The sequence below is a fragment of the Atractosteus spatula genome, chromosome 4 (genome assembly GCF_055471065.1).
Source record: "Atractosteus spatula isolate fAtrSpa1 chromosome 4, fAtrSpa1.hap1, whole genome shotgun sequence".
NCBI classification, from domain to species: Eukaryota; Metazoa; Chordata; class Actinopteri; order Semionotiformes; family Lepisosteidae; genus Atractosteus; species Atractosteus spatula.
The window spans coordinates 52334511-52358752 of record NC_142709.1 but is presented as its reverse complement, the minus strand read 5'-3'; the positions used below and the strand labels follow the sequence as shown (position 1 = coordinate 52358752).

The 24242-nt window shown below is 38.3% G+C and overlaps 1 protein-coding gene across 1 annotated transcript; it reads left to right on the top strand.

The window, feature by feature from the left end:
- Nucleotides 1-4617: 4617 nt before the first annotated feature.
- On the top strand, nucleotides 4618-7245 carry LOC148836533 (uncharacterized). Its single transcript, XM_088914948.1, has 4 exons — nucleotides 4618-4655; nucleotides 5048-5097; nucleotides 5734-6026; nucleotides 6903-7245. The coding sequence occupies exons 1-4, from the start codon at nucleotides 4618-4620 to the stop codon at nucleotides 7218-7220; spliced, it is 699 nt and encodes a 232-aa protein (XP_088771074.1). The 3' UTR covers nucleotides 7221-7245.
- The last annotated feature ends 16997 nt before the right edge of the window (nucleotides 7246-24242 follow it).

Here is a 24242-nt window from a genome sequence, read left to right as displayed (position 1 = left end):
AACTAAACTGGCATCAGTTTTCATAATTTAACATGCCTGATTTGCTACACAAGTGACTTACATAAAGTCCATCCCAGTAAATGAGATACAATAAATTAACTCATTACTCATCAATATCTTGACTGGCTTTTCAATAAGAATTGCAGTGTTTATATTGTGGACCACTGTAAATAGTTAGATATAGAAACTGTTCTGGGGTTTTCTTTCTTCTGTGATGATTACAAGAGCCTGAAAATGTCAAAACTATTTACAGTACCTTGCAAACATATTAAACCCCTTCTAATGATATCTTATTTTGTGAAAATCGAAAATGATGGAAACACATTCTCTTAAATTGACATTTTTTTCAAAACCTGAATCCTCAAACTGAAGACTTTGAAATATAAGATAAGATTAACATTTTAGGTCTGTTCTCCTTAGATATGGCCAGCAGCCATATCTAGAAGTGTTGATTGACCAGCAGATGGCACTGTGTATCAGTGTGTAGACAGAGGATGTCAGAGTGTAGGAGGCATGTAGTCGATGAGATATAACTTTATTGTTTTTAATGTCCATCCAAAAGGGTGGAAATTTCTCTTTGCCATAAAAAAACTGCAAAAAAACTCAGCATAAACTCAGCATAAAATAAATTCACATTAAAAACAAACAGTACTCATAGATATACAACAGGAAAAATACAAATGTGTCTCTTTGAACATATAACATTAGCATTACACATAATCTGCTAGCTTGATACAGGTAACAGTCTCTTTGCTGTGATTAATATATTGATTGCACAGCAAAGGACTTCTTGTATATACAGGGTTAGTCAAAAATGCTGTTGACATCTTTGACAGTTCATTACAAATTAATTACATGGGTTGCATGATAACAGAGAACGCAAAATGATTTCTCCACAGGTGACGCCATTGTGGATGCTGTGCGACTGTGGCACCATCTGTGGAAGAGAAAACAAATATTAAGTAAGATAATTGACATTTATACTTGTCGACAACATTTTGACTGACCCTGTATATTTTTTGGCCAAAGGCATTCTAAATCACCTCACTGGAGGAAGCAGATGGAAATGGGAATGAAGAGGGTGGGTGGAGTCACCAATAATAATCTCAGCTATCTTTGGAAGTGCAGTATAATACAGCTCTTTAAGCTGTTTCTGTGGTCGACCGATTATTTTACTAGCAGTATTAACATTTTTGGCCAATTTCCCTTTGCCGTAATACTCAGGCTATCACACCATACCATAATGCCAAAAGTAAGGATGCTGTCTACTAACATTCTATAAACCCTCTTTAAAACATTTGACTCACTCCAAACCCTTTCAGCTTCCTGATCAAAAATATATGTTGACTAGCCTTCTTAAAAATGCAATTGTATTTGAAACACAATATTTGAAACACTGAGCAACTTGCACCAGCTACTGTAATTAATATAAGAGAGAGGATGAAAATCTAAAGTAATTCTGTCACAAGTAGCCAGTTATTTGGTTTGATCAATATTAATATGAAGCATGCTTGATTGATACCACCTTTCCAGTTTTTTATTTTTTCAGAGATATCTTTATCTTTTGTCTTTCCTCCCCTTCTCTTTCATCCCCAGTAAACAATCCTACATGGGCCACATCATCTGCTTACTTTAACAGAATGACAGAAGTTCACCTGCATTTCCATTTAGTTTGTAAAATAGTAAAGGTAGTAAATAGTAAAGGTGAGAAAACACAGCCCTGGGAAACACCAGAATTAAAAAAAACAGTTGAAATGGTATATTCATAACATCTTCATGTTCACAAATAACCCTCTCAATGATTGGCATTTGGTATGAGTGTCATTTAGTGCTTTGACCTTAATAATTTTAGGTACATGTATAATAGTTGAAACTTCCCACATATTCCATATATTTCCACATAAGAATAAATTAGTGCGGGAAATAACTGAGTGAACTCCTCTAAATTGATTACCACACATGTTTAGCAACTTTTCCCACAAACCACCGGGGTCAGGTCCCTTGGCTTGATCTGGGAGAGACATTTAACAACCTCTGTCTTGGTCAGCTGTATAGATGAAGTTATGGGAATCTCCTCAATTAGCCCATCACATTTATCTCTCAAATGAACAGAGTAAAGCCTTCCATAGAAATAATTGCGATCTTTCACAAAGCTAACAGCAAAATTCCAGTTTTTTGGGTTTTCCGCTACTACCCACAATTAAATTAAGCCCCTTTCATGTTTGCTTAAGATTTTCTAGATAAAGAACCTATATTCAAATATCTCTTTAAAATCATTTTTAGCCTCACTCAGTACAGCATTAAACCAAGGGCTTGGCTTAACTGTGGTCATTAAAGATCCTAAATTGTCCTGGTCAAATTCTACCCGAATTTCCATCTCAGTTTGATGATTTTGTTACATCTCCACCTCCTCCTTTGCGCCATTTGGTGAGCTACTGGCACTTTAACAGAGGCTGCCTATGATCTATCTTGGTGAAAACTGCTGTAGAAATGCAAATAATAACAACAATAATAACCCATCCATCTTCTAATCCCTTTATCCAGTACAGGATCATGGAGGAGCTGAAGCCTGTCCCAACAAACAACGGGCCAAAGGCAGGATACACCTTGGCTGTCCATTGCAGGGCAAACACAGACACAAACAGATGCACACACACACCCACACCAGGGCCACTTCTCCCAGAAGTCAATTAACCTAGCACTTTGGATAGTGGGTACCACAGTGCCCTGAGGAACACAGGGAGAATGTACAAACTTCACACCAGATAGGAGCGCAGGAATTGAATGGCAGGGTGGCGCAGTGGTTAGGACTGCTGCCTTTCAGTGCTGGCGTGCTGAGCCCAATTCATGGCGTGCAGTCTTCATGGAGTTTGTACAGTATGTATTGTAAGTATTGCATGCTATGTAATGTACAGTATGTGTTGTTTTGTACTTAACACACGTACAAAAAAAGTTGCAATGTAATAGAGCATCTATCAATGCAATATTGGTCTAAAATAGTGCAATATAAGTTGAGATAACAAGAGATCCTATATTGCTGGAAACATTTGAGTTAATTGTGGCCTGTATTTCTTCACTTGTGTCTTTCTGCTTTATCCTAATTGTTTCTTAATCAAACAGACTGCCGCACCGATTTCCCATTGATTTTCAGTGAATGTCTTTCACCCTTGTTGTAACATCATGTCAACACTTTTTCCTTGACGCCTAATTTCTTCACACCACAGGGTAAGCCCCAGACATCACTTACAGGAAACAAATAAAATAAATGCTAATTGGTTTTGGCAAACCTTCTCCCCCCCCCCATCTATAGCTTTACTGTATATAAAGACAGTATTGTTTCCATGAGCCCATCAATCTGGAGGAAGAAACTGTCTTGTGAAGAAAGGTTCCCCTTGCCACTCTCTGTTTTCTTGTAAGTATTCTTGATTAATATTCTTCTTTTGGTATTACAACTGAATTTTGTGTGTGATGCAATTTTAGACTCTTTTCTGAACAATTTGGACACTAAACAACACAAATAATGTCATAAAGCAGTACTGCATTGCATACTGCTGCATTGTCAATGTTATACAGTACATGTTTCTGAAGACACTCTTTCTTGTAGACACTCTGTTAGATGGCAAAACATTGGTAATGTCAGCTGTGATCCATGCATCATTCGAGAAAACACAATAAGGAGTCTATGAATGTCTGTGATGCAGTTTCTTTAGCGAAGACAATTTACACCAAAAAATCCAAAATATTCCCTATTGCCTGGCAAAATGATTAACTTGCTGACGATGATTTATGGTGGCTCAGCTCTTAGACTCTTGGTTCTGTGTGGAATTAGCATTTTTCTCCATGTCCAGTAGATGACCCAGTTTCCTCCTGCCTTCCAAAATTATGCTGGTTTAAATTTGTGTCTCCTACAAAGAAACAGTGTGCTTGTGTGTGTAGCATCTGCAGTGACCTGGTGTCTCATCCAGAGTGTCACTCTGTCCTGCTCCACAAGCCCCAAGGACAGGTTCACAGTTACTAAGAACTTCACCAGGAACAGACAATTTAATAATTATGATGAATAATGTCTGAAACAATTAGGATACTTCTGAACAAGCCCTTGGAAAGATCTCTTAGCCTTTCAGAAAAAGACTCTGTTACTCTGAATCTTCTGATGTGACACTTAGTTGCACCACAAGCAGTGTGCTGATCTTTTTGCACACAGCGCATCAGACATCCTTGAAACATTTCTCGATGTCCCGCAAACATTTTTTGCAAAAATGATTTTTGCCTGTTTTTAAGGAATTTTAGGAACTTTAAATTTCAACTACTGTTTGTAAATGTTTGATGACAACTCCTTAGACAAATAAAACTCTATATAACACTGTAGAGAAAGACGAGAAGTGAATTTATTTGACACATGGAAAATAAGACTTGTTATTAAATGGAACAATAAACAAGCAGGCGGTCATAAAACATACTAGAAACCTTAGTGTGTTGTATTGGTACTGATATTATATACTGTACAGTAAATAACGCTCAAAAGAAAACAATTTTTTTATTTTGACACAGGTGTAAAACTTAAATAAAGATACAGCGAGAACAGCCAAGAAGAAACGTAGAAGAACTTGATTCATAAAGATGAAATCTTTTGTGGTTCTTAGCTATTTCTGTGCATGGTAAGTAACTTCTGTTGGTTACTTAGAATCTAGCCGAGGACATTAGAGTAAAAATCACCAGTATTAGAAATATATTCATGAATCTTATGCTCTAAGCACTTCATATTTAAATACTAAAATGTGAAAAACAGGTTTTCTATTACTTGCTGTTTAATATGAGTTCTTGTATGTAGGAATTATGTTTTATCAAACTGTACTTTGGTCTGATAGTGCAAGGAGGTTCCATTAGAGTATGATCAAAAAGCCAATCTTGTTATTTTATTGGCACAGCTGGGCCAAAGGAGCTCTTTTGATTATAAACTATTTTATGCTATGTTATGAGGTCAGGTCCTTTAGATTTTTAAGAAGCAATGTTTCATTTTTTAAATTTTTTCTTTTCTTTTTCATTGAAGGTCAGTTTTTGCTTCAGACCCAAAAGAAAATGTGGTGAATACAAAACATTGTAAGTATTTTATAGGGCATACTGATTAAACATAAGATATATTCAGCTAAATTTTTATTGTATACTGTACATTATCGTGCTCGATATTTTGTCAGAAAATGTTGGCTTGCTGTTATGTTAAATAAAATAATCCAAATACCCAATGAGCAGTTGTTCTTGTAACACTATAACTTGTTATAGAGAATGTTTCCTTAAGAAAGGTGACAAAATAGCCCAATAGTAATGCATGTTTTGTTCCTGGCAGTATAACAGGCAGTGAAGTCTTGGTACTCAACACTGCCGTAGTCTCCAGGCCTGTTTAGGTAACAAGTCGACTGTCAGATTGGGGCTGTGATGTGAAGTCCAGCACCCCCAAACTGTAAATGCTCACAGGGGCAGCTAGCAATGTTGCTTGTAAAGATCTTTAGGTAATATAGAGATTCTCACCAGGCAGTTTAAATATTGTGGTTCTTATCGGCTGCTTGCGAACCCAGTGAACCATGAACCAGGTGTCTTTCTTTACTAATTATGCTTTCAAGGCATGATTCAAGTCACAAGGCAAACATTCTCAGTAATTTCAGTAGATTACATTTTATTCACATAAAGAATATACAGTATGTGTATAACACATGACATGAAATAAAAACATTTCTACAGGTGATAGGCATGGTGTAAGCCTATATGAGAAGCTCTGGAAAAATAATATGGACATTGCCAGAGATACCATGAAAACTGATTTCTTGAAAAGGATGGAAGCTGGGACGCTTGAAGCAGAACGATACATTAATTTCACTCTGCAAGACATCTACTACTTAGCGGAAGTGACAAAATTACTACAGAAACTGAGCAAAGAAGATGAGCTGAGAGAAGATCTGAAATCTTTCATAATTGGCAGATACAACAGTTACAGTAGCTTTGAAAACTATTCATTAAAAATGTACCAGCTGAAGGTAAGACTGGATTCCTTTTTCGTTACTCAGTCCTTTTATTTTCTTTCTAATTTTCTAGGAAAGACTTCAAAGTACAGCAACCAGAATGATTTCTGGTCTCATGGATTCTCATGAGACATTATGAGAACAAAATCTTTTCAGCCGCGAACAAGGAGCCTAAAGAGATTTGGCTCAAGTACAGTGTATGAGATCCTCAGGCATACAGAGCAATAAGAAACTCTTTCACACTCAGTAGTGAAACAAGGACATTGCATTACAATTGGAAACTAAATGAGGCTTAATTTAGGACAGAGAATAGATCTTCCGTTCATCTAGAAAATATACTCAGGAACTAGAACAGGCTTCCTGGTCCCAGACTGAACACTATAATGAAACGACTGGATGAAATTTCATTTTCATTTAATTACTAAAGTGGCAAACAAGCAGGATGAGCTTATACTGTAGCTAAGCTTATACACAAGGAGTCCATCTTCATCGTACAAGAAGTCAAGGTCTCAGCATTCACAAGAGGGTTTGTCTCCTGGAGCCCTTTCCTGATCTCAAGTACACGTTTCATTGTTGATTCTAGAGACGTGCCTTGATTTGTTAAGGCGTGTGATTTTAACTAACCTCAATTTTATCCTTAAATGATATATTCTAACATTACCTATCTTTTGCACACCTCTTGACAGTGTCCAGAAGATTTAAATTGTGTGTCAATTTAAACACCTTATTCTTTCTCATAGGTACTTTCTTCAAGTGTAGTGCTTTCCAGTTGTTTATTTATAGGATCTATTTTTCCTACCTGCATGTAACACTCTGCAATTGTCTATATTATGTCATTTGCCACATGTTTGTTTTTGTTCTAATAAATGTTTCTTTTTGTCTTGCCTATAGAATACCAGTGCCATTATTCCCTCTCCTACAACGGCAAACTACATTCAGTCTTACAAGACCATATCAGAGGACGACCATGTGTACTTTGCGATTGCTCTTCTGCCCTGTTCAAAACTTTGGCCTTATGTGGCCCGAAACCTCAAGATCTCAAAAAAGAGTCCATATTACGCCTTCAAGAAGAATAACCTGAAAGATCATTCAAAGGAGCATTATGAGAACCTCCTAGAGAAATATCGTTGCAATATTGATGAGTCAAGGGCTCAATCTCTCTTTCGACTGCAAATGGAACACGAGAGAGAGTTCTTCAGCACATCATGACAGCTGTCACTTTGTTCTGAGATGTTCTAATTCCTGATTCCTGACTGCCTATAGGCTGACAGGTTTAAATTAATCTACTTTGCAAGATGCGTTTTGACTCTTTCAGACTTTGAGCTATTCTCTGTATTAGAAAATCCAGGTGTTAGATACAGTACATGTTTAAGGTGATTATCATATCATTGAAATAAATAACACATCTCTTACCTTGAAATTTTATGTTAAAACCTTTAATGAATAAAACCCTGATTTCTATCAATAAATGCTATTTGGATTATGCTTTACCTTATTCTAATACTGTGGTATTAAAGCCAATGCTTTGAAGATGCCTATAAAACATGCAGACACACTGGCCCACCAGGATCATAATTTCCCACTCTGACTTGGGGTAATTAAGATACAATAAAAAGAATAAAAGATATTAAGTGTTATTAGAATGTAGAGGCACTATACAACAATAATATTACAGATTCCCTTATGAAACAATCCAGTGTTTACTGCATCACATGATTAACAATGGTTTGAATTTAGTCTACGTGATTATTGTCTTGATTATTATAAAAACCACCTTAGTTCCATCTTGGATTGCTTAACATTATTACCCTTAGTGAAAGTCCTAAGGTTACCATAAATTAACATACAGTGAGTAACTGTATCAAATACTATCATAATGATGGTGTACTGTATATCTACAAGATCATTGGTCTGTCAAAGATTTCTATAGTTATTATGCTCACTAAACATACACCACAGCCTATCACATCTTACCAATGGCTACCATGCATAATCCATGGTCTAAGATAGTATTAGCTATGAGCCTTAGCTCAGATCAGAAATCTTTAGTACCTAATAAATAATCAAATAAAAGTGTATTTATGATATATTTGCATTTCTACAACCAATAATACATCTATTATTGGTAATATGTTTAAAAAACTGTTATGCAAAGTTACCTTCATCATGATTTGTAACATTTAAATATGGTTTAAAGTAAAACATATTGTGTTTTTCCACTGACTTTACAAACTTTTTCAAAATGCTTTTTTCACAGAAATGTTTTTATTAATCAATTTTATTAATTATGAAACAAAATTTGAAGATACAGTAAACAAATGGGAAACGGGCTCATAAAAAATAGAAAGAAGGGCCTAATTAAAACAATGAAACAAGTATCTAACCACACTTTCGTAGGATCAAAGCCTTTACACTAGCAAAATGTTATCTACCTGTGCTTCTGTCCATAAGAAAAGCTTCTGCCATGTAAAATACACTGATGCACCATTAAAGTGCTACATTTTAAGTTTTATACTAATAGCTAACTTGGTCCATAGAAAATGTTATTTATACTTTAAAACATGAGAAGAGGGCATTCCATTCAGGATGTGTCAGGCTTTGAACCCATTGTTTGCTGGTATATGCTCTGGCTCTCCCATGTCTCTGAACTGCAATAAGCAGTTAGAGAATTTGTAGATGTTGTGTCAGTTGAGGCATTTTTTATTTTTCATCAAAACAATATATTCAAGCCCTCTTTAGCAATTAAAGACTACCCAATACCTGAAGCTGTTAAGGCTAAACACAAAACAATTACTATTATTTTTATTATCTCACACAAAACTCAGAAGTATCCCTAGTTTTTTTAATAACAGAGATGGTGTCTACTTAGTCTACTTTTTTCTGCAGTTTTATGCATGACCTCATCCACAGAATTGCAACTTATCGGGATTTTCTGTCGATGTGTATTTGTAATTTCCTAGATTTCAGAGAGTACACAGGAAACGTGTCACTCTGAACTTGACACACCCTGGACAGGGCTCCAGTCTATCACAGAGCAGGCACACAGACACAAACACATCACAGCCAATTTTCCCAGAAGTAAATTAACTTACTAGGACGTTTTTGGACTGCGGAAAACTGGGAAACCGGAGCACCTGAAGGAAACCCACACAAACACAGGGAGAGCCTCCTCCATGCAGATAACACTGATCAGAATTGGAACCCAGGACACCAGTGCTGCAAGGCAGCAGTGCTAACCACTCCCTAACCTTGCCATTCATCTGGCACAATATTGCTTTCAAAATTGCAGAAGGAACAGAAGGAAGTGTTATGAAACTCCACTACTACTGTACATTCAGGAACACTAATTGTGAAAATTCGTAGCTGTGCTGAATAGACCAAGTAAAGTTAGAAGCATTGTTTTAGTTTAGTGAGTACTCTCACTCCTTACATAAGAAGTACTGGTATAGTTGTATTGATGTATATATTACTGTATATAAAGGTTACCTTGCTTGAATAATTGTAGAAGACGCCTCTGGGACACCAGAATGTTGCTACCTGTACACTGTAGAACTTTCTTTATCCTATATAGACCAGAAAACAGAAAACAGCTACCATAAAATATTAGTAAGGTTATAAATATAATAATAATATAGTAAATTACATTTACTACACAGCACTGTGAAACTTACTTGCTTTAATCTGATGAAATAAGATGAATCAGCAGGGGGCAGAGTGTCTTTTGTGTCATGGAGTGTCCTTGCACCTAGCAGTGAGTCGGGAGGCTTTCCACCTCAACAGGAGAGAGAGTTTGTTAATGAACCCAACTGTCGTCATTTCTATTACACTGCAGTTGTTTTTAAATCTTGAATCCGTAAAAAAGCATACAACTGTGTGACATTAATAAGTAAAACATAACAGAAGTGTGATAATTTTGTGAGATTACATGATGAACCATACACATTTTTAAAAATATTACATTGTATTCAAAACCTAAATGAAGACTTTAAAAGGCAAGATAAGCAACAGTAAATGTCAAGAGAAAGAACTGAAGTATGTTGATTGCTTGTGTTATGGTAATTACAGCCTCAGTATTTTGGGGCAAGTCTCTACCAGATTTTCAAAATGGTTTGGTGCAGTTTTTGCTTCTTCTTTTTGGTGGATTTGCTCAAGCTTTCCCAAGTTCCTTGGGTTGCTTCAACTAAAGTGTGATAAATCCATCCATCCATTTTCTGACTGCTTTATCTAATACAGTATTGTGGGTGATCCAGAGTCTGTCCTAGCAAGCAACTGGTGCAAAGTGGGATACACCCTGGACAGGATACCAGTACATTGTAAGGTAAACACAGACACACTCACACCTAGGCCAGTTGTCCAAGAACCCACTTAACCTCTTTGGACTGTGGGAAGAAACCCATGTACTGTATATACAGGGCAAACATACAAACACTATGCAGATAGCACCCCAAGAACTGAACCCAGGGACCCCAGCAATACTAACGAGTGTGCCACCCCAAGTGAGATAAATTCAATGACAATTCCGTTTCTGCACTTGGTACCTAGGCAATTCATGACTTCACCACCTGACCGTGGAATGTGTATGGGGAACCTGTCTCACACAATTATGTAGTGGATCCACCAATCAGTAGCAAAGAAATAAAAAGGACAATAATAAAACCATCATTAACCATAACAAAATGACTGTTTACAACAGAGCATCAAAGGAGAAAAGCAGGCTATGACTTTGGGATGAGCCTAGTAGTAAAATAGGGCCCAAAGGGAACTGTAGATTTTCATAAAAGTAAAAAATGACTGCTACCTTGAAGATTATGTATCTGTCTATCCTGAAGTTCCAGATGTATTTTATAAGTTTCAGAAATTAGCAAAGAAATAAAAGTTTAAATTCCTTGGCGTCCATATCACCGAGGACCTCACATGGTCTCTCAACACCACCTGTCTGATCAAGAAAGCGCAACAGAGCCTGTACTTCCTAAGACGGTTGAAGAAGGCTAAGATATGTCCCCAGATCCTCACTAACTTTTACAGATGCACTACAGAAAGCACATTGACAGGCTGCATCACAGTGTGGTATGGCAACTGCAGTGCTGCTGACCGCAAAGCCCTACAGCGGGTGGTGAAAACTGCCCAGTCCATCACTGGGGTTACCCTCCCATCTATCCAGGACATTTATGACAGACGGTGCTTGAGGAAAGCTCTAAGTATCATCAAAGACCCCACACACCCCAGCTACAGACTTTATGATCTGCTACCATCTGGAAAACGGTACCGGAGCATTCGGGCCCGGACTACCAGACTCAGAGACAGTTTTTACCCCTGCACTGTTAAACTGTTCAACTCCCAGCCTCTCTCACTCTCACCTCACCTCTCACCTATGATCTGAACCCCACAGTGTCTTCTTTCTTTCTTTCTTTCTTTCTTACCAAAAACCCAAACACACATTGAAAATCTACCTCTACCATACATGTCAAAGGCTCACTCCCCATAATTTCTATCCCTTTATTTAATTCTGTTGATGCATATTTTTGCACATAACCTGTTACCTTTTGTTGTTTTGCACATTGTCTGTTGTTGTTTTTTGCACACTGCCTGTTGTCTTTTTGTTACACAATTGCAATGTTGTTGTTTTTTTTTCTTTGTACTACTCATGTCCGAGAGCTAGCTAAATAGCATTTCGTTATACCATATACCATGTATATGAGTATAATGACAATAAACTTGAACTTGAAACTTGAACTTGAAACTTGAACTTGAACTTGAATTGCATAACATCTGGAATACATCATGCTGGTAAGGCCTGAACAGCTTTCTTCCATCTCAATAAAATTAACCATTTGACAAGGAACCAAAGACAGAATCCAAAATATACATAATTTTATGGATGTTGGGTGCCAATTCTTAGATGTAATCAGGTATTACAAATCTTTGTAGTATGTTCCAATCAGGCATAGTCAGTTGCTTTGCCTGCAATATGCTAATAAACCTTTATCTAACCAGGACAGATAAATGATCACAAATTCTGAAATATATGGATGATATGGAGAGGATGCATTAATGCAGGAGGACATTTACTGGAGAAATATACAGTTAATTAATTACTTTGCTTAAAATAACAAAATTACAAATGCAATTCCCCACCCATGATGTGGTCCAATAAACCTCTAGATACAGTTCCAGAGTCCTGTAAACCAAAGTCATTAAGCTGCCTGAAATTCTGAAGGCTTCTTCCAGACTCTCAGAATTCTATTCTCAGTCTTAATTATCTCTCTGTCGGTCTGTAGCCTTATTAGGGAAATGTCTTTTTTCTGGGTCTGTCAGTCAGACAAGTGGGATATCACAAGTAGGTATTCCATCCATTTTTTAATAATTGTCGGACTGCTTCTTCTAATTCAGGGTCCAGTTCAGAGCTGATGCCTATCTCAGCAAATAGCAGGCACAAGGCAGGGGGTACACCACAGAGAGGACACCAGTCCATTACAGGGCAGACACAGACACAAACACAGACTCTCACACATGTTTTTGGACTGTTGGAGGAAATCAGAGCACTTGGAGGAAAACCTACACAAACACAAGGAGAACAAACAAACTCCATGCATATAGCACCTCAAGCCCAGACCTGAACCTTGGACCCCAGTGCTGAGAGGAAGCCAAGCTATTCACTGTGCCACCATGCCACCCACACGTGGGTAGTGTTTCACAATTTTTTTGTTTCTGCTGTTCTGTGTAATTTCACACGTTTCTTCAATGCAGCTTGTACTGTAAAAGTGTTATGTTGTAAATGCAGTGCTTGCTTCATTTACACTAGGTCCTTGGGTAAACCTCCAGCTTGTCTGACCTGACCTCTGACTGACTCTGAGTAATGTTGTGACACCTAGAAATTCTTTTTTGCTGTTTTGCTGTTTGTCTGGGTCCCACAGTCCTCCTTCTTCCTTTTTCTGGGGTGTCGTAGGTTTATTCCACATCATTTAACACTCTACCTTCTCCATAACCCCATTTTTAAGAGTGTTGGAGGAAAAGCAAGTGATAAAACCTGAATGGAAAGCAAACTGGACCAAGGATCTGACACTAGAAAGTGCAGTCTGCAGTAGGACAGCTACTGAAACACAATGTATTGTGAGCTTTGTGCTGTAGACTGGGAGCCTGATGAGGTAAAGAGTACTTCCTCAGTCAGCAAGAGGGTATGTGTACATGTGCTGTTTCATACAAGCTGACGTATGAAAGCGGATACCAGCTGACAGGAAACTTTTGCTGACTTGAGCAGTCGATGAAGGAATTCTAGGAATCCTTTCTTCCTGTCTATCACAGGGATGAAAAAATGTTTTGTTTTTGGATCCAAGAAGCAGTGAGTACATTTATAATAAAAGTTTAAGGACATGACTTGATGAAAGTTACTGTATTACTGTATTACTGAAGATGTGAATTTCATATTTTCAAGAGCCTAGAATCCCAAGACTTGGTATCCCTAGTTTCACAGGAGAAATTCTGTGCACCTGATTTTACTTTCACAGCCTTTCAGTTCCTCCACAAATTCAGCAGCCCCAGTTCTGTGTGCTATTGAAACTGCCCTTTTGTCTCAGCTTTAACAGAGTAATATGTGCCTCCCTTGTTTTATATTATAGGCCATGTATTGAACAGGGCAATGTGCTTATTCTTTAGTGTAAACAGCCAACTGTGGGCAACAAGTAACTTCAGTAGTTTTTTCATGAAACTTTTTAACTTTGTCACTGAGTTTGCACTTAAAAAATCACCTCACATGTCTTCTCAGTCAAAACTACTGGCATTTTTATGTGAATTTTATCTGCTTCCTAAACATTTGTCCAGATTACATTTATAATATTATGAAAGAATTAACAAGCAGAAGCTCAGTTCAGGGTTGTAGGAAGTTGGTTTCCATGACCCTTGTGTGGATAAGTGCTTTACTAAAAACAGGACTGCCCATCAGCATAGAATACATGTTGTATTCCTGCCGGTTATTAACTAGGCTACCCAGTGATTACCTACTGTATCACTAAGTGCCAGTATGGGTCTTCAAAGTTTTCATGACACAATTACTGTATTGTGAGTCAATGCAACTGCTTAACACTGTAAAAGTGGAATGTTGTGTTACATGAATTGTGTTATGTGCACACGGTTCACAGTTCACAGTTGTTATGTGAATTGTCACGGAGACACTTATCTCTGATGTAAGTCTGGAAAGTTCAGACATACCATAACAAAAATCCATCTGCTCTGTCAATATCCTGTAGATCATTTGCTTAATCTTTCTGCAAGCTCAGATGTCACAGATTGAGCAGGAAAAGGAACCACTTCTCGTCAATACTCATAGTGCAATTACCTTGCACTTGAGCAAACTGTCAACATTAGGCACAATACGAGCTTTTCAAAGTGGTGATAATTCTTTAGCAAAGTAGCAACAATATGCTCCTCTAACTTCATTGTAGCTAGTCATTTGGCAGCCATACTTTCTGTGCTTCTTTGAGGCACCATTAATGATTTTAAATTTTGTTTGAGCCTGCAGCATACTGTATATGTTAGGTTTTCAATTTGAGTTTCTAGACCTACATTAATGGGATTAGGCTTTCCTTAGCAAATATTGACCATCTTAAAGCATTCTGGGTCTCAGGGGAGCCAAAGCCTATCCAGACAAGCTACACGGGGTAGGCAGGACATACCCTGGATGGGGCATCAGTACATCACATCACACACACAGAGACAAACACTCACACCAGGGCCAATTTTCAAGATGCCAATTGACCTATCAGTATGTCCATGCACTGTTGGAGGAAAGTGAAGCACCGAGAGGAAACCTAGATTAATGCAGGGAGAACGTAAAAATGCATGCAGACAGAACCCTAGGAATTTAACCCAGAGCCCCAGCTCCGTGAGGCAGCAATGCCAACTTCTGTGCCACCATATTGCCCAGTTGTGCCCTACAGTGCCTGGCATAGGTATTTAGACCTTTGCATTGCTTTATTTTGCATTTGTTCCTTTAAAGCTTCCAGTTGTGACAATTTGTATTATACCGTAAAAGCAATTAGTACTTATTATATGCTTCACATATTCAAAGCAAAAACAAAAATAAAGAAGTAAATAGATAATAAGTAAGAAAGAAAAATGATTGCATAAATATCCAAAATCTTTGCTCTGGTAAACCTAAATCGATTAAGTGCACAAAACGAGTCATACAATTAGTTGAGTTGCCTCTGTCTGTGTTCAGTACTAGTTGTTCACATGATTTAATAATAAATACACCCATCTCTGTAAAGCCCCTCTGTAAAGGTGGTGAAATTGAAATAAAGATTCAGCCATGATGTCCAAGGAGCTTGGACTCAAAACAAATTAAGGATAAAGTTTTGTAAAAACACAGATCAGAAAAAGGATCTGGAAATATTTCAAAGACTCTTTACTATCTCTTTTAGCATGTTGAAGTAGATCATTAAGAAGTATAAGGTACACACAAACTGGCTAAATCAGCATGTCCTTCAAACTGAGCAGGGATCTGAGTCTGACAAAAGTGCCTCCATAAATACTGATGGGCCTGAATACTTATGTAATCAGCAAATTTCAGGTTTTTCTCTTTAGGTTTTTACTAATATGTTCTGCCTTCAGGTTTTTAATAAATTGTTAAGTATGAAAAAATGTGTATGCCTAACTTTGTATTTTCACAAAATGTATTTCCAATTGAGTTTGTCAAGACAGGTAACGTCATACTCTGCACTTGCAGAATAATGAACCTTGTGTAGGTACTGCTTTAATTGATGAGTGGTAGGGGTGTGTTCCTTACATAGAACTAGATGTATATGCCACTCAATGTTGTCTGTTCGTGTTTCTGTAGTATAGGTACGAGCTTGTTTGTCACTCAATGAGAAAGAAAGGAAAATAACCGATAATATGGGAATTAAGAGTTTAAACTAGGTAACAGTATTATTAGGTTAAGAAAATGGGAGGATGTTGTTTATTTAAATAAATTCTTTAATCTATTATTTTGTTGCCATTGACATTTTGTTCCATGAGAAAGGGAGAACTTTGCACAGTTCTGCTTTCTAAACCATGGTTCATTCTTTTTAATTTTTTGGTAGGTACTATCTACTCTTTAGTTTGAGTCTGCACTCAAACTTAACTTTCCTCCCTGATACTGGTTCTAAAAGATGTCTTGTACATCTGAAGGCCGGTGTGTTATTGAAAGTCCTCTTTTTCCAATTCATGATTCCTGAAGAGCCCTTCCATTGTTGACTATTAAAGAGGGCTTTGAGGCCCTCTGGTGACTTTAGGTGTAATTACAGCTCTTTGGAGGTCTCCCTGTCTCAGTCCATGCTGAAAAGCAAAAAGAGGAAAATCAAGGTTGAATGCCTAACTAGTTTGGTCTTAGTCCTTCACCAAACACAAGATGATGACAGGATGTGAAACAGAGTAGGAAACAAAAGTGAATTTATACATTTTTGTATACATAAGCATTTTAGTGTATTTCTATAGTCTCCTTTTGGGGTCTTTTCAGTGTATCATAATATATTTAGTCATAATGCATAAATATTATAAAATGGTAAATACAGTACATTTACCATAATCAGCCATGTATTTACTTATCCAATACATTTATTTTATTATATACTGTATATTATATTTTAATATATTATATATAATATATATTATATCTTATTTATATATACCATAATCATTATATACATACTGTACTTATATTCTGTATATATTTAATAACTTTGCTAGGAGTTTCTGCTTTGAACATACTGTACAGTACACAGTATATCTCATAAGTCAAAAAGACCATTTTAAAACCTGAAGTTTTAATATTTAAACATAATTTGATTTGTAATTGCTAGCTTTTTCCATACATTTGTAATCAAAACATTCTTAAGACATTCACCACATTTTCAGAGTCAATTTCACTGTAAGAATAAGAATAAGAATAAGAATAGCTTACACTTACATACAGCAGCACTTTTCTGGACACTGTGGATGGTACTGTACTTGAGCTTCTGTCTAAATTGAAAACCCTGGGAGTGATATTTGATTCAGACTTGACTTTCGACCCACATGTGCAGCATATTGTCAAAACATCTTTCTTTCACCTCAGAAAAATCGCTAGACTATGCCCTATTTTATCACTAACTGTGGCTGAAAAGCTGATAAACACATTTGTGTTTTCCCAAATAGACTACTGTAACAATCTACTCGCTAGGGTTTCTAAATCCACATTGAAAAAACTCCAGTATGTCCAAGATTTGGCAGACAGAATCCCGACCAGGTCTAGTGCAGGGGATCACATTACTCCTATCCCGAAGTCCTTGCGCTGGCATCCTGTCACTTTTCTTGTTGACTTCAAAATCCTCATGCTCACCTATAAGGCTCTGCATGGCTTGGCACCTCAGTACCTGTCTGAGCTATTATCATCTTACTCCCCACCTCGCAACCTTCCTTTTTCTAATTCTGGTCTCCTATCTGTCCCCCAATCCTTTCTATACTCTATGGGTGACAGGGCCTTCTCCTGTTTTGCCCCAAAGCTCTGGAACTCTATCCCTAAGGATATCAGAGAGTCACCTTCCCTAAACTCATTCAGATCTAGACTCAAAACCTTCTTCTTTAGAAGAGCCTTTACTTAACTGGTTCTGTTCTTTACCCCTCTGCTCCCACTGTATTTAGTAACACCATCTACTGTCTCCTCTAACTGTGCGTTGTCATCATGCATATTTTTTTAATTGTTGTTTTTGTCGTTCTGTAAAGCGCTTTGAAAAGCCACCTTTAAAGGCACTATATAAAATAAAGTTTATTTTTATTATTAGAATGGATTTGTTTAATTTGACTGGATAAGATAATTTACATTTGCCATATATTTTTTCACAGCCAGAGACTTGTAAATTAAAAAAAATACTCAAGTCGGAATCTGATGAGTTCCCCGTCTATTTAGGATAACTGTTTTTTAGCAGGACTTTAACTAAATGAGAACAATTCAACTTATACTAAACCACAATCAACATAGAGACAATGTGACAAAAGTGGTTAGGACAGAGAAAAGTATTCCAGTTTTTATTAACATCTGAACATATTGTGATTATGGGTTTTAATTAATCCTTTTGGGTTACTAAGTGACACAAAATTTGTAACCAGTACAGTAGGTGTACAGCGCATAGGTCAGAAATATAATTTATACAATATTTTGCAACTCTACCTTTTCTTTTCCTTTAAATGCTGGCATACGGAAGCACATTGCTGCTACCAAGGGAAAAAAAATTCGCCCTCTTATCTTGTAATTACAAGATATCTCATAATTACGAGATAAGTCTCTCATAATTAAGAGATAATGGAGTAATTACGAGATAGCAATGATTATGTCAGTGTATGTACAATCTGTTATGTTGTGCACTGAACGCATTTACAACCTACCTTGAACCTGGCTGCCACTTTCGGTTTAATGATTGTGTCATGAGGGTGAATGCACTAGCAGGTCATCCAGGTACACTGCACAGTCTGACCTCGACATGCCAATTAAAACCCTTTCCACCAGCCATTCAAAAGTGGCTGGGGTATTGCACAGTCTGAAAGACATGACAGTGTATTGCCACAATCATTCGCCTATGAAGAAGGCAGTCTTTGATCTGTCCAGTGAGGCCTCATGAACTTGCCAGTAGCTGATGCGCAAGTCTAAAGAGGGACCCTGGGACATAATCCAGTGCCTCATCAATACAAGGTAGTGGATAAGAGTTCTTCTTGACATTGTTGAGCCACCTGTCATATGCACACACACCCTGCAAACCGTCTTCTTTTGGGAGAAGACTGCAGGTGTTGACCAGGGACTGTTTGAAGACTCTATCACACCTGTTGCAGCCCTACAGTATGCTGGACTGTTTCCTCTGCCTTGGCTCACCTGTGGATGACCAGGAAGCAGGGAACAATGTGGATAGCTCTTGTATCACCAGTGTTGTTGGCATGAAGAACCACATTTTTGTGAGTGCAGCCTTTCTCGGTTGCAGCAAACACACTCTCTGCATATTCACATTGTAGAGCCCTTAGCTGTCCTTGCTCTGCCTCACCTAGTTCCCCTTTGCTCTTCTGAAAAAGGTCCTCCGTTACTTTGTCTGATTCTGTTGAGGTCTTAAAGGCAAACCCTCAATCTTTCATTGATGGATGCTGCCCCCTCACTGCCCTGCTGCACACTGTGGGTCTCTGTCGCCTGACTCGTGAGGTGGCTCTAGAACCCAGGCTGTGATCTTCCATGATGATTTGTGGCAGCTCCCAAACTGTTATACCGCTGCCTGCAGAGAGGTGTGATCTTTCATCAATATTAACTCGAGGGAACTTGGCATTTTGCATTGGGCTGCTCTCGAGACACAAGAGACTGACAGGTCTAATTTAGCACAAACCTGCTGTAGGATGTCATATGCAGGATGCATGGGTCTGCAATGTCTGTAAGTCACAATAAATAGTTGTATTGCTGTGTGTCCAGACAGACCAGGAATTTGCACACAAGTTGCCCAAGTAGTAGGGCAGTCTGCCCTATGACTGTAGACATCTTGCACCAACAGGATGGATGTTCAGATTTTCTGCCAACATGGCTCCTGGAAATAGGATGGAGATGGTCCCCACAGTGTCTAAGAAGACTGACAAAGCAACACCTGCTGTTGTGCATTCTGCCATATTCATGCAAAAAATGTTTTCCTCAACAGCTCAGCAACAAAAGGACCCACCCCCAACTCTTTCCGTCACATGGATACCCACTGTCAGAGCTGCCCAATATACCAAAGGAGTCCAGTCTACTGCAGGCTGGTGCTTTCACTGCAGGTTAAGAGCAGGTTAAAAGTCTGTATAGGGAGATCAACTACACAGGGGAAAAACAACCACATACCAGGAAAATATGTATATACTTTAACTCTTAATCGTCTCCACAACCCCTCTGGGGCACAGGCTGCATAATGAATATTCTGTCACTACCTGCAATAGCAACCCAAGGCCACTAGGTGTCACAGGGCTCAAATCAGCAGAAGTCAGGAAGTTGCTGATGCCAAGCATGAGTCTGAGTGTGACTGCTGTTGCTGTACATTTTGTCATTCTCTTATCTTAAGCTATAGTGTATTTGCAACTCAAAAGATCCTGAACTCTACTATCTCCTGTTTTTTTGGTCATGTCATGTCATAAGCTGCATCATCATCTTCGCTGGAGATCAATATGTCTGCAATAACTTTAAATTAATCCAGTACAATAATTCCTCATGTTGGATTTTCCATATATGCAGATATAGTAGGAATGCACATATTCTTTCAATCTGCCTGGAGTGTACAGACGTTACTCAAAATATTCAGCACAAATGAAATGACTATCTCTGATAGCAGCATTACAAAGGGGCAGACAGAGAACCAGTTAAATAAAAGACCTTCTAAAGTAAAGAAGAAGGTTTTGCATCTAGATTTGAAGGAGCTCAGGGAAGGTGACTCTCTGATACCCATAAGGAGATTTCAGAGCTTTGGAGCATAGCAGGAGAAGGCCCTGTCAGCCATAGAGTGTAAAAGGGCTTGGGGTACAGACAGAATTAGACGAACGAAAGTTTTGAGGTAGGGAGTAAGATGATAATAACTCAGGCAGGTACTGAGGTGCCCAGCCATGTAAAGCTTTATAAGTGAGAATTTTGAAGTTGACACAAAACCCAATATAAAGCCAATGCAAGGACTCCAGGATAGGTGTAATGTGATCACAGAAGATTACACAAGACCTAATCAAGATTCTGGCTGCCGGATTCTGGACAAACATTAGTATGTTTAATGTGTATTTAGATACCCCAGTGAGAAGGGCATTACAGTAATTAATGAGAGAGAGAAAAAAAAGAAAATGTTGACTAGCTTTTCAGCAACAGTTAGTAACAACATAGGACATAGTCTGACATTTCTGATTATTTTTCAAAAGAAAGATGTTTTCGTAATATGTTGCACATGAGGGTCAAAAATCAAGCCTGGATCAAGTATCACCCTCTGTACAGTACAGATAGGGTTACTGGATTGGCTTTACATGATGGAAGTTTTGAGTCATCCATGTTTTATGTCAGAGATGCAATTAGTGAAAACAGAGGCAGCCAGTTTAGTGTAAGGTTTAGTATTGAGTGTCATCAGCATAGAAATGATAATCTAGGCCATGTGATCTTTATAACTGATCAAGTGGGAACATGTAAATGCTGAAGACTAGGGGGTCCAGTGAGTCCAATTTCAGAACTCAAATTACCAAAATAGACAAAGTGATGTCAATCAGTGAGGTAAGACTTGTACCATTTAAGAGCAATATCAGAAACTCCAAACAGTCTGAAGATGAAAAAGTAAGACATTGTGGTTAACAGTGTCAAAAGCATCACGGAGGTCAAGAAAAATAAAAAACAGAAAGAGAATTAAAATCAGAAGCTATAATAAGATTGTTAGTTACTCTAAACATTTGCAGTGCTGTGTAGTTGGGGTTCAGATATGTTACTTGCAAGTAACTTAATTGTAACAGCATGTTCCAAAATCTTTGAAAGAAAGAGTAGGTTAGATAGAGGTACAGTGATAGGACTTAAACAGAAAAAGGGGATTATAAACATCAATGATGTCCCCATCACTGCCAGAAGGTTAAGATTGTTGAAACAAACTGTAACCCAGAAGAACAATCTTGTTAAACAAGAGCCCATCATTATGTTTGTGCCAGGTTGAAGTCAAACATGGGAAATTGAATTTGTCTCTTTGATGAAGTCATATAATAGAACAGTCTGTTGTTCGTGGATCAGGTGTTGAGTAATGCTAATCTGGCTGGTTTCAGTAGGCCAAGGGGGTCTGTTGGAAAAAGGAGTGCATTCCAGGGAATGAAGGGAGAGTAGATTGCTGAGGTCGGCACCAGTGTGGGACAATCTAATAGCCTTGTGCAGAAAGCAGGCACAGTACCTCCACTAGTGGAGAAGGAAGAAAAAGGCAACCACTACTGCTGCGATGGATATATCTCATTGGATGCAGGATCTTGATAACACAATACTCATATGTAGATTTACCAGAAAATAATTCTATTAAATATGCATTAGTTGCAGCGGGGAGTATCTTATGAGTATTTTGGTGGAATCTTGGATGACGAGACAAAAACCAGGAAGGAAATCCTGGATCCGGAGAGTATAAGGTGGTTTTGAAGTTCAACAGCAAAGATGTGGGAAGCTGGCAACAGATCAGAATCATGTTGGAACTCCAAATAGTATAAAATGTGCAAAAAGAAATGGCTACAGTAGGTGGGGAACATAATCATATTAAAGTAGTAAAAGCAACGGGAAAAGAGGATAAAACGTATTGTAACGCTATGGGGTTCACGTGGGCACCCTCGCCACCGCCACATCAGGTCGGCCCCCCACCGTTGGCTCTCCACCGCTTAACTCGCAGTCTCCCTGGAGGTGTGGGTTCAAATCCCACTGCTGACACCAATGTAACGCATACGGCCACCATTGATTGTGAGAGCCGGCTTACCAGAGCGGTGACGTCACCGCCCTTCCCTGTGAATAGCAGGGCCCGCAGCCGCTGGGCTGGGGGGAGATCTCTCTTTAGCTCAACAGGCTGGGTCCCTGTTGAGTGACGCCGGAGGCCCGGGTTTGAGTCCCCGACGGTGCGGGGCCGACCTGATGCGGCAGCAGGCGAAGGTGCCCACGTGAACCCTGTAGCGTTACAGTATTAAGTAAATAAAAACAAGAAAATTGAAAACTGACAAGAGGAGTGGCAGGTAGACACACCTGCATTTCCCCTAAACCTCACATCAGCAAGTCAAAGACGCATTCAATATTTCTGAGATTGAAGAATTTCTGTCAATAATTTGCACTATTGTAAAATGTCAAGCCTGGATCAAATGTCACTCCAAAATGAAATGTTATAGCAAATTCTATATTTAAATCAAATCCTATAACAGATTGAGCCTTAACCTATTCCTTTTGCAGCCTACACATGCTGATGCAACTGTGAGATGCAACCTTCTCAAACATCTTCAGGTTTAATCATCACTCACATCAAATAATTTTCCTCAAAAGTTGTGAAACTCCACTAGAGGCTGCTAAAGGAATCTAATTGCTGCTAAGTTATAATTGACTAATTGGTGAAGGGTAGAAATTCATTTCTCACATGGAAATTATTACAAATGTTTGGAATATAAAGAGCTTCATGTGTCAGTGTCCCAGTGACAGAAATTGATACTTTTTTAGACAATGAAGGGAAATGGTGTGTTCAACTGTAATTAATCTAGTCTAATTATTTTTTTAATTAGATTTTTGAAGAGCTGATGAACAGAAAATGAGATTTTTCTGATTAATACCTCTATGAGACAATCTGATTTTCGTAGTTACAAAGAGAGCAGGTTTCTCTGAAAGGTGACCACCAGTACATCATAGGAGCCTAGAGGGGTTTTGCATGCCAGTGACAGACCACCCAAACACACATGCAAAATCAGATGATAGGTTGCCTCAGGGCCATATTCAGTGGCCTGGGGGACAGCATTCACCACACTGTCCTCTCTTTATAGGCTATATGGAGACACTGAGCTCTGCTCTGTTCCATCCAATAATTCCATCACAATCTCGGCCCTGAGGGATTGAGGGTTTTTAACAGAGGGCACTATGATCTCCTTGTAGCCTGGGGGACACTGGATGGACATGTCTCCCTGATACCATGTTTCTTAAAGTAATATGTTGTCTGTCCCCTTTATATTTTTTAACTCAAGATCTGTGCACTTTAGCCCTAAAGCTAATGCTTATAACAGGTTTGTTCTGCAATACAATTACTGTATTTTATGTTTTCTGGAATGAGGCAAATTATACTAATATTTAGAAAAATGGTTTATTATTATGTTAATTCATGATAGTGGTTTGTTTCATGAGCCGTGTGCAGATGAGGCTCAGGTAATGCTGTTTTTCTCCCGGCTTGGAGTCTGTTGAGTCCACTGGTCTGGCTAGAGATTCTGCATAGCTGTGCTGGAGGGGCTCGGTCTGTCTCTGCTGCTGGTCTGGATGTAGGGGTTGCCCTGCAGCACTGAATCTGATATGGCTCTGGAGATTCACTCTCTCTATTAGGCTATTACTACACACTATAGAAGGAGATCCAATTTAGTTGTGTGGGTGGTCTGGGTACATTCCAAAAGATGCAGTCTTTATAAGGAGGAAACTTTTAAAAGGTAGCTAAGTAAAAACTCTTAAAGAAACATAAAAAATATATAAGACACCTTTCACCAGTTTTTACCCTCTCAAAA

What these genes read in the sequence shown, in the direction of transcription:
- LOC148836533 (XM_088914948.1), top strand. Translation starts at nt 4,618, where the DNA reads ATGAAATCTTTTGTGGTTCTTAGCTATTTCTGTGCATG. An exon ending in TGTGGTGAATACAAAACATT is followed by an intron (nt 5,098 to 5,733) that starts GTAAGTATTTTA and finishes ACATTTCTACAG; the next exon opens with GTGATAGGCATGGTGTAAGC. An exon ending in TAAAAATGTACCAGCTGAAG is followed by an intron (nt 6,027 to 6,902) that starts GTAAGACTGGAT and finishes TCTTGCCTATAG; the next exon opens with AATACCAGTGCCATTATTCC.